This window comes from Hippoglossus stenolepis, chromosome 6, assembly GCF_022539355.2.
Source record: "Hippoglossus stenolepis isolate QCI-W04-F060 chromosome 6, HSTE1.2, whole genome shotgun sequence".
NCBI lineage: Eukaryota > Metazoa > Chordata > Actinopteri > Pleuronectiformes > Pleuronectidae > Hippoglossus > Hippoglossus stenolepis.
The window spans coordinates 465,190-477,068 of NC_061488.1; the positions used below are offsets into that span (position 1 = coordinate 465,190).

The 11,879-nt window shown below is 45.4% G+C and overlaps 1 protein-coding gene across 1 annotated transcript in view; it reads left to right on the plus strand.

Moving 5' to 3' along the window:
- Positions 1 to 1,124: 1,124 nt before the first annotated feature.
- Positions 1,125 to 11,879, plus strand: part of xkr7b (XK, Kell blood group complex subunit-related family, member 7b) — a 28,545-nt gene continuing 17,790 nt past the window's right edge. The window contains exon 1 of the mRNA XM_035158187.2: positions 1,125 to 1,743. Within this exon, the coding sequence (XP_035014078.1) occupies positions 1,157 to 1,743 (587 nt within the window). The 5' untranslated portion in view covers positions 1,125 to 1,156. The remainder of the gene's footprint in view (positions 1,744 to 11,879) is intronic.

Genomic DNA, 11,879 nt, shown 5'->3' on the forward strand with positions numbered 1-11,879 from the left:
ATGGGTTTGTTTCCAGTGTCATGTTCCTCAGGTTCCTCAGGTTCCTCATGTTCCTCATGTTGTTCAGGTTTCTCATGCTCCTCATGCTCCTCACGTTCCTCAGGTTCCTCAGGTTCCTCAGGTTCCTCACGTTCCTCACGTTCCTCATGTTCCTCAGGTTCCTCATGTTCCTCACGTTCCTCAGGTTCCTCAGGTTCCTCACGTTCCTCACGTTCCTCACGTTCCTCAGGTTCCTCAGGTTCCTCATGTTCCTCACGTTCCTCACGTTCCTCACGTTCCTCAGGTTCCTCATGTTCCTCAGGTTCTTCATGTTGCTCAGGTGCCTCAGGTTCCTCATGTTCCTCACGTTCCTTATAATATGAAGCTGTTGAACCTCTTTTTGGTTTGATTGTTCTTGTGCACGTTGGACCAACAATCTTCTGTCAACAGATCCGTATTAAATCATTTTATTCATCAACTATCAAGACCAATAAGAAACTCGACCATGATTCAACGAGTATCTGAGCAGATGTTTATCTGAAGCAGGTAAATGAAGGAATAATGTTATAAAATCTGTTTCGTCTTTAGACTGAAGGTTAAAGTTAAAGAGACCAAAACATGTTTTTTCATCTTTGTTGAAAATGCAGCAGCTGCTTTGTCTCAAATCTCCAGGAAACATTTCTGACCCTACTTAAAAAAATCAAATGAATCCTTCATCTGTAATTCAGATTTACCCTCAGATACAATCTGAATCCTCATGTAACATCAGGTCAGTGTGTGTGTGTGTGTGTGTGTGTGTGTGTGTGTGTGTGTGTGTGTGTGTGTGTGTGTGTGTGTGTGTGTGTGTGTGTGTGTGTGTGTGTGTGTGTGTGTGTGTGTGTGTGTCTCTTAGTTGAAGTTTCTGTGCAGCTGCAGACTCACCATCAGAATCAAACCTGCAGGGGACAGATGTTTCCAGATGTGTCGGTGTGATCGTCCTGAAAGCGTCGCTCCGGTGTCACGGTGTTAAACGACGTTAGTGGTGATGAAGCCTCGCAGTTAATTGGCTGATGATGAGGCTGGTTATGATGTAATCTCTCCTCCCCCTTCCTCTCTCCTGCACACAGCCCCCTCCCATCTCTCTCTCTCTCTCTCTGTTTCTTCACGCCTCTCTGTCTTTCTCTCCATCCTAACCAACATGGCCGCTAAGTCGGATGGAGCAGCGGTGTCTGTGGAAGATGACAACCCGCCCAGGAGCCTCTCGGAGCCGGGGAACCCCTCCGCCGGGCCCCGCTGCTCCTCCACCGCGGGGAAGCCGTACACGCCGCTGGACTGCTGCTGGGTCCTCTGCGCTCTGCTCGTCTTCTTCTCCGACGGCGCCACGGACCTGTGGCTGGCCGCCGACTACTACCTGCGGGGGGACCTGTGGTGGTTCGGGCTGACGCTGGTGTTCGTCGTGGTTCCGTCCGCGGTGGTGCAGGTTCTCAGTTTCCGCTGGTTCGTGTACGATTACTCGGAACTGAGCGGCAGCGGGGACGCAGCGGCGAGCGGCAGCGGCGCGGGAGCGGCAGGCGCGGCGGTCGCCGCGTGCGACGCATTCAGCACCAAGGACAGCGACCAGCGCGGAGCGGTGACCGGGAACGCCGCGAACACGAGCCCGGTTCACACGTCCTCTGTGCGGCCGGAGCCGGAGCGAAGAGCCCGCTCCCCGCGGAGCTGCTGCACCGTGTGCATGTGGCTCTTCCAATCCGTGCTACACCTCCTGCAGCTGGGGCAGGTCTGGAGGTAAGACCGCTGGGGCGTGTGTGCACACGTGCACGTGTGTGTTTAATATGTGCTCTCCTGACGTGCGTGTTCAGGTGCTCTGTACATGTGTGTGCTTGTGCGTGCCTCTGTGTGTGTTCATGTGTGTGCAGCCTTTGATTCCTCCATGTTCACTGGTGACAGAAACGTGCACGGATCCGTCAGGAGTAGAGAGATTCTGGATGAGAAGCTGAAATTGTCGCTTCACTCTTACACAACAGTTTCTCACAGCAGGAGCGTGCATGTTGTTCTGTGCATGTTGTTCTGAATGGGTCTTTCCATGCACTCTCAACACGCACACTCCTGATATGTTGACATGTAATCAGGGGGTCAGACGCTGCTGCTCCTCATCACAGATCAAACTCTGTTTTCACCTCCACACTCACACACCAGCAAACGGATGCATTTAAAAACCCAACGCATCATTCCACCCAAACTGCCTGTAATTAAAACTCATCCAGAACCTTTGAAACATGTGTTAACATCTGGACTCTTCAGGTTTGAACATCATCAACTCAGCCGCTCATCACAAATCAAAATAAGAAATGTTCTCTGAGCAGCTTTTAAAGAAACAAACCTCGAATAAATGAATCACAAGGATAAAGAAGCTGATTCAGGGAGAAAAGTTTGATCTTTACACCTGTACTCACTTCAGAGTTATCATACATTTTACTCTCTTACATTTTGCCACAGTTGTAGTTACTAGTTACTTTTCATATGAATTTTTAACCGAAAACAGAATAATTAGTCTTCTTGTGATTCCTTGTCATGTTTAAGAAGTTGCTACATGTTCAACAAATACGACATTTACACTCTGAATCTCTCAGATATTATTCAAATATTTTTCAGATTTGAGGAATTGTCCCACTGTAATTGACAAAGAACTGAGAAAGATTCAGAAAAATTTCAAATACTTAGTTTAGTTTTTCTCAGTATCTTTAACCCCATCAACCATCTGACGTCCCCTCAGATTCATTATGTCAAGTTACCAACTGATGCAATATTATCAGTGAATTAATGCAGAATGCACATCTGAATTTCAAATGCAGGATCTGTAAGTGTAAGTGCAGTTTCCTGTGACTGAATCAATCAGGACCTTTCTGACACAATTCAGATGCTTCACATTAAAGCAGAATTTGCAATGTTAAAAGAATCTTGGTAAACTGACGGTGAAGCGGTTTGTCTCGACTCGGAGTTACAAAAAACTGTGAGATCACAGAGCGAGACCAGAGGAAAGCAGCCATGTTGTTTCTGTGGCTGCAGAGAAAATCAGTAAATCGTTTTAAATCCATGTCTGAATCCATAACCAGACGTGATGACGTGAAAAATGTTTTATTGAATGTTTGTCATTTGCTGTGATTTTCGATTTGTTCTCATATTCTTGTGGGAAGTGTTTTTTACATAAAGAGTTTTAATCGTCTGGTAAAACACAAGCTCCCTGAACGTGAGGTCAAAGGTCAGAAACAGATCTGTGCACACGTTTGCTGCTTAAGTGTCTTTGAGCAAGGCAGGGAAAGTCTGAAAGCTCAATAAAGATTCACATTACATCGAATCATTCTGAAATGGAGCATGTGGGGATTCACACATGCAGACTCAGTAATGAACCGAGTTAATGAACAACAATAAGATGCTGAGAGCTGGATTTGGTTTGAATCCCCGTTGCCTGGAGACCTGGACAAGGATTCGTCTCCGGTTTGAATCCGACAGGTTTTGAATTTGATGAGCTGAGATTTATTCTGCGCATGTGGAACCTGCAGCTGAGAATTCAGAGCTGATCCTCATCGTCGTGAGCAGGAAGAAAATGTATGAAGTCCAGTTTTCATAATTCACACCTGAACCACAGGATCTGTTCTGCAGTCCTGAAGAGAGGTCGACGGTTCAGCCTGAGCCTCGTGTCAATCACCTGAAGACGTTGACGTGTTGCATCATAGCAGAGACAAACACAGAGATGAGAGAATGTGATGACTGTGGATCAGAAAGTAACCACATTGGATCGGAGGTTGTTTATTGTTGATTTCACCAGATTTACACGAAACCTGGTGAAAGGATGGATCATGGGTCCAGAAAGGATTTCCATCTGGTGTGAATCTGGACAAAGGATCCATGATCGTATGAGTGTGTGTGTGTGTGTGTGTGTGTGTGTGTGTGTGTGTGTGTGTGTGTGTGTGTGTGTGTGTGTGTACGTATGAGTGTGTGTGTGTGTGTGTGTGTGTGTGTGTGTGTGTGTGTACGTATGAGTGTGTGTGTGTGTGTGTGTGTACGTATGAGTGTGTGTGTGTGTGTACGTATGAGTGTGTGTGTGTGTGTATGTGTGTGTGTGTGTGTGTGTGTGTGTGTGTGTGTGTGTGTGTGTGTGTGTGTGTGTGATGTATGAGTGTGTGTGTGTGTGTGTGTGTACGTATGAGTGTGTGTATGTGTACGTATGAGTGTGTGTGTGTGTGTGTGTGTGTGTGTGTGTGGTGTATGTGTGTGTGTGTGTGTGTGTGTGGAAACGTCGTAGAAAGACGTGCTGACATCTCCCTCAGATGTCTCATGACAGGAGGAGGAGGAAACATCTGCTCCTGCCTGGCCTCCATGTCTTCTGTGACGCGTCCTGTCATCGTGTCCTGGTGTCTTTCAGTGTTGTGTGTGGACACGGTGACAAAAAAATATGTTGAGCTTGTGAATAATGGCTTATTTTTTATATAGTTTACATACTGTACAGTTTATATAGCATCATCTTCTGCCTCCTGTATCTGAAACAGGTTTTAATATTCAGCACTGAACTTGTGGATTTCTTCTAAAAAGCAGCAAACAGCCACTGAGCTTTTATTTCTTTGGTGTTTAAATTGATGGATTGAAGGAACATCCCTGTTTTATCTTTGTCAGTCATTTAAAGGTGAATCCGTGTAAATCAGTGTAAATACTAACGGATTAGATTCCTGATATTTATCAGATATTTATCAGATATGTTCAGCAGAAGGTTTTTATTTACTTCATCCAGGTTTAGGTCAATCTCACATTCTCCTGCTGTGTTCAACAAAGATTTGGGGAAAAATCCATCTTCACACTCACACACACACACACTCATACGTACACACACACACACACACACACTCTACGTACACACACACACACACAGTACACACATGCACACACACACACACTCATACGTACACACACACACACACACGTACACATGCACACACACACACACGTACACACATGCACACACACACACACTCATACGTACACACACACACACACACACACATCCGTACACACACACACACACACGTACACACATGCACACACACACACACTCATACGTACACACACACACACACGCACACACATGCACACACACACACTCGTACACACACACACACACACACATCCGTACACACACACACACACGTACACACATGTACACACACACACACACACACACATCCGTACACACACACAGGCGTTCACAGCCGCCAGAGCACGACAGGGCCCAGAATGCATTGCAGTATGAAGACAGGTTAAGTTTTGAATCAAGGTCAACTCACCTTCCGTTGACGGGAGACTCTCGGCTGTGTGACATCACTTCCTCCATCTCGATTTAAGATCCACATCTGAAGACGCCGCGGTGAAATGTCGTTATCGGGGATGAAAGGGATTGTGGGTATTGTAGGAAAACCTCGAACGGAAGCTGAAGCTGAAAAGGCTTCTAGAGAACATGATTTTAATTATTTTGGTTTTGATGTTCTGGGTCTGGATCAAACTGAACCTGGTTCTGTTCCAGAGTGAAAACACTTTGTTGGAGAGTTTGGACTTTTGGACCAATCACAGGAAGTACTGTAGTACTGTAGTACTGTAGAGTACTGTGGTACTGTAGAGTACTTCGGAGTACTTTAGTACTGTAGTACTATGGTACTGTAGTAGTGTGGAGTACTGTAGTGGTGTGGACTACTGTGGTAGTGTAGTACTTTGTAGTACTGTGAAGTACCGTCGTACTGTGGAGTACTGTGGTACTGTAGTACTGTGGAGTACTGTGAAGTACTGTTACCATGGCAACCAGATGAAGCTTCATTCATTTCCTCCATTCAAACAGAAAGACTACTACCCCCCCTGTCTGTCTCTATCCACCTGTCTGTCTCTATCCACCTGTCTGTCTCTATCCACCTGTCTGTCTGTCTCTATCTGTCTGTCTGTCTCTATTCACCTGTCTGTCTCTATCCACCTGTCTGTCTGTCTCTATCTGCCTGTCTGTCTCTATTCGCCTGTCTGTCTATCTCTATCTACCTGTCTGTCTCTATTCGCCTGTCTGTCTCTATCCACCTGTCTGTCTCTATCCACCTGTCTGTCTGTCTCTATCTGCCTGTCTATCTCTATCCACCTGTCTGTCTCTATCCACCTGTCTGTCTATCTCTATCCACCTGTCTGTCTCTATCCACCTGTCTGTCTGTCTCTATTCGCCTGTCTGTCTGTCTCTATCTGTCTGTCTGTCTCTATCCACCTGTCTGTCTGTCTCTATTCACCTGTCTGTCTCTATTCACCTGTCTGTCTCTATCCACCTGTCTGTCTGTCTCTATCTGCCTGTCTGTCTCTATCCACCTGTCTGTCTCTATCCACCTGTCTGTCTGTCTCTATCCGCCTGTCTGTCTGTCTCTATCCACCTGTCTGTCTGTCTCTATTCACCTGTCTGTCTCTATTCACCTGTCTGTCTCTATTCACCTGTCTGTCTCTATCCACCTGTCTGTCTCTATTCACCTGTCTGTCTATTTACCTGTCTGTCTGTCTCTATCCACCTGTCTGTCTCTATTCACCTGTCTGTCTCTATCCACCTGTCTGTCTCTATTCACCTGTCTGTCTATTCACCTGTCTGTCTGTCTCTATCCACCTGTCTGTCTCTATTCACCTGTCTGTCTATTCACCTGTCTGTCTATTCACCTGTCTGTCTGTCTCTATCCACCTGTCTGTCTCTATTCACCTGTCTGCTCTATTCACCTGTCTGTCTCTATCCACCTGTCTGTCTATTCACCTGTCTGTCTATTCACCTGTCTGTCTCTATCCACCTGTCTGTCTGTCTCTATTCACCTGTCTGTCTCTATTCACCTGTCTGTCTCTATTCACCTGTCTGTCTGTCTCTATCCACCTGTCTGTCTCTATCCACCTGTCTGTCTGTCTCTATTCACCTGTCTGTCTCTATTTACCTGTCTGTCTCTATCCACCTGCCTGTCTGTCTCTATTCACCTGTCTGTCTGTCTCTATTCACCTGTCTGTCTCTATCCACCTGTCTGTCTGTCTCTATCCACCTGTCTGTCTCTATCCACCTGTCTGTCTCTATCCACCTGTCTGTCTCTATTCACCTGTCTGTCTCTATCCACCTGTCTGTCTGTCTCTATCTGCCTGTCTATCTCTATTCACCTGTCTGTCTCTATCCACCTGTCTGTCTCTATCTACCTGTCTGTCTCTATCTGCCTGTCTGTCTCTATCTACCTGTCTGTCTCTATCTACCTGTCTGTCTGTCTCTATCTACCTGTCTGTCTCTATCTACCTGTCTGTCTCTATCTACCTGTCTGTCTCTATCTACCTGTCTGTCTCTATCTACCTGTCTGTCTCTATCTACCTGTCTGTCTCTATCTACCTGTCTGTCTCTATCTGCCTGTCTGTCTGTCTCTATCCACCTGTCTGTCTGTCTCTATCCACCTGTCTGTCTCTATTCACCTGTCTGTCTCTATCCACCTGTCTGTCTGTCTCTATCTGCCTGTCTATCTCTATTCACCTGTCTGTCTCTATCCACCTGTATGTCTCTATACGTCTGTCTGTCTCTATCTACCTGTCTGTCTCTATCTACCTGTCTGTCTCTATCCACCTGTCTGTCTGTCTCTATCCACCTGTCTGTCTCTATCCACCTGTCTGTCTCTATCCACCTGTCTGTCTCTATCTACCTGTCTGTCTCTATCTACCTGTCTGTCTGTCTCTATCCACCTGTCTGTCTGTCTCTATTCACCTGTCTGTCTCTATCCACCTGTCTGTCTCTATCCACCTGTCTGTCTATCTCTATCCACCTGTCTGTCTCTATCCACCTGTCTGTCTCTATCCACCTGTCTGTCTGTCTCTATCTGCCTGTCTATCTCTATCCACCTGTCTGTCTCTATCCACCTGTCTGTCTGTCTCTATCCACCTGTCTGTCTCTATCCACTTGTCTGTTCTTCTACCTGTCTGTCTGTCTCTATCCACCTGTCTGTCTGTCTCTATCTACCTGTCTGTCTCTATCCACCTGTCTGTCTCTATCCACCTGTCTGTCTCTATCCACCTGTCTGTCTCTATCCACCTGTCTGTCTGTCTCTATCTGCCTGTCTATCTCTATCCACCTGTCTGTCTCTATCCACCTGTCTGTCTCTATCTACCTGTCTGTCCCTGTCTCTCTCACTCTCCTGTCTATCAGACTGTTCTGAATAATTTACTACCGCCCTTGAGGGAGCTGTCGTGTGTGTGTGTGTGTGTGTGTGTGTGTGTGTGTGTGTGTGTGTGTGTGTGTGTGTGTGTGTGTGTGTGTGTGTGTGTGTGTGTGTGTGTGTGTGTGTGTGTGTGTGTGTGTGTTTTTGTGTGTTTTATCACATTAATATGGTTTATTGGAGATAATATTACTGCTTCCTATAAATCATCCATTTCACAATATGTACAAATTAAAGTCTAATAACCTCAGTGCAGGTTTGTGATCGTCTCCACGTGCACAATGTGCTCGAATCAAAAACCTAATGAACAGTGATGACATGAATAATATAAATGTTTTCGTCATCTTCTCCTCCACCATCTTGTCCCTTCGCTCCTCTTCTTTTTGTCACATATCATTTCTGTCCTCTCCTCCGTTCTTCAGGGACAGAAGCCAAGAAGAAAGGTTTGAGCTCTTCTCACCTTCTCTTCTCCTCCCTCCTCTAACATCAATATTTCATATCTGCTGCTCCTATTTTTATTTATCTTCATTTGCTTGATTTTTTGGTTCTGTTGAGTTTTCTTTTTCTCTTTTGTTCTTAGACGTGACACCAGGTTTTCTTCTGTTCATGGACAGTTTCAGGTTCTACTTTATCTGTTGAAAGTGACACAGACATTATTCATATTAATACTTGAAAGTAATGAAGCATTTCGAGGTCTGCTCGTCTGACATCACTCCTTATGACCATGAATCATTTTTGATATAAATGTTTGTAATCCTTTAGGATCCTGTGTCGTCCTGTGTCCCCCTGTGTCCCCCTGTGTCCTCCTGTGTCCCCTGTGTGCAGAGAGATGTCACTTATCATCTTATGGGGATCATTTAGATCAATATAAACTGAAGGATGTTTCTATTATCAATCAATCAATCACATGTTGTTTGTCTCATAGACGTTAACAAGGAGCAACTTCCTCTGTTCTTAACTCAACTAGAGTCAAACAGAAACTTAGTGATCAGTGAATAAAGCTCAGTCCCATGTGAGGATCCTCTCCCAGGACACAAGGACACAAGGACAACAGACGCTGATGGAACACATCAACACAACAGGATTCACTACAGTGATGAGAAAAGACAGCATCTGACATCAATGATGATGAATCAATGTTTAAAGTATTTGTACGTGAGAAAATGTCCCCTCATGTCCTCTAGTTCAAGTCCATGATCATTGTTTTTGAGCGATTTTCCCCAGAGTTCTATTCAAAGTTAATTGTAAAGAACCAAATCATAATATACATGATCTCACTTTAGATATGACACAGAGTTCATCATCAGAACGAAGGACGTCTGATGAAAGGATTTCTGCTGAAATGGACAAAAGACTTTTCATCGTTCACATTCTCTGAAATTCTTTGTCATAAAACCTCCGAGTTTCTTCATAAGCCTCAAGTCACAGATTTCATCGACCACGTGTCACCTGCTGCTTCCCTGAGAGGAACGTGTCACATCCTGTAAACGAGAACATCCACATTGAGACATTAAGCGTCTTCCTGTCCTCACTGCAGCAGCTGCTGGATCACTGAACCCGGCTGAGAGGCCTCGGGGAAAAGGAAACATTTAGATTTCACACTTCTCTGCTCTCTTTTCAAACCAGTGTGGACAACAGGGAGCCCAGTCCTACTGTGTCCCCCTGTGTCCCAGTGTGTCCTGTGTCCTCCTGTGTCCCAGTGTGTCCCCCTGTGTCCTCCTGTGTCCCAGTGTGTCCTCCTGTGAGAACAGGCGTTAAGAAGGTAGCGACTGATGAAGGCGAGGACGAAGAGGTGAGAGAGATGAAGGGAGGAGACGGAAGTAAGAAAGAAGGAATAATTATGGAGAGAAGGACGTAGAGGAGACAGAGGAAAAGAAAAGAGGACAGGAGGGGGACACCGGCAAACAGATAAACAGGTGATTGGAGAAGAGACCATAAAATGTCCCAATTTCCCATAATCCCTTGCAGTAGCAAGCGCTCACAGGGCGATAGGAACCAATGAGGCTGTGATGTTCCTCGTTTATCTTCTGTCCTCTGTTCGCTCAGAGCAGAGATAACGGAGCTGCCGGCGCCTGCAGCCTCGACCGAGGGCAGCAGCCGCCCAGAGGTCAAGGTCACAGGTACAACCCCCCCCCCTTTAGGAAGTGTTTCTGTGTTCAGGGTCTGACTTCCTGTTTAGAAGCTCAGTTCAGCAGGAAACAAGTTTATAGTTGTAAAGTGAAAGGAGACAAATTAGCTCTGATATTTTTATAAAAGTGTGATTTTCAGATTCTGTCAGAACCATCGGACTCTGACCAGGTTCCTCGAGGTTTAAACTGTGAGGGAATCAAACGTGTGGTCGACTGAATCCGAAGCAGAACATCTGTGTTCCTCTGAGAAACCGTCTCCCGACAACAAGGGAGGAAAATAAAGACTTTGATCTGAAACAAAGATGGATGACACACATCCACGTTTCTGCTGTTGTTGGAGGAAGAAGCTCGTGGAAACAAGATGTTTCATATCTGCTCCAACGACCTTCAACAGTTAAAACACTTGAACCAGCTCAGTTTAACGTTTCTGTTAAAGGGATAAAAAGACTTGGATTGTTAACATGTTTCCATCGGGAAATAAAACGAGCGTTAACTCCGAGTCGGAGCAGAATCAAGGGGACAAGTTATTCCTTTATTCTGTCTTCGGTTCTTTGGTCTGTCTGTATCTGTCTGTCTGTCTGTGTCTGTGTCTGTGTCTGTCTGTAGCTGTCACTGTCTGTCTGTCTGTAACTGTCTGTCTGGTTTGACATTGGTCACCTGACCACTGAGGAGGGTTTGATGCTGTGAACGTTGAGGTTCTGAACATTTCTCGATCACATGATGAGAGTCTGTTGTTGAAGCTTTGCTGAGACAGTGGATGAGACAGTGGATGAGACAGTGGATGAGACAGTGGACGTCCCCGGGTTCGAGAGAGTTCAGCTTCAGACTCGTCAGAACTTCATGAATCTCTTGTGATTAAATGGTCTTAAACACATTTTCTGCCTTTTCTTCAGACAGATTTGTGGCATCAAGAGATTTAAGCAGCTGAGGTTTATTCTTGACGTGTCCACTCACCTGACCGATGTCAAACCAATGTTCACTTATACCTGTAGCTCTGTTTTGCTCTCCACCACCTCCTATTGGCTGTTTATTCACTAAATGTTTTTATCAGCGACGTCTGTCCGATGTTTGAATCAGACGCTGACGCTTTTTATTCATTTGAACCTCGTTATGTTTTGGTTTTGAGTTTTTTCTGTCTCTAGTTGGGTTAAGAACAGAGGACGTGGCTTCTTGTTACGACCTCTGAGACAAACTGTGATTTGTGAATATCAGTTAAACCAATCGAATGTGATTGATAGAGTTTCACCTCGGTTACTTCTTCAGTTGTTTGGCAGGTGGTGATATTTTCTGTCATGTTGTAACTTTGCCTTCAGATGAACTTTCTGTGTTCGTGGATCTTTGAGTCTCAGTGAAGAACCAGAAGCTTCAGCCTCAGAAAACAAAATGACACATTTAAAGTGTTATTCATTCACTTCTACATCTGTTCAGATTCAACTGAAGAATTTTAATGAAGCTCATAACAAAGCAACCACCCGTCAAGCTGTCAGTCAACACACACACACACACACACACACACACACACACACACACACACACACACACACACACACACACACACACA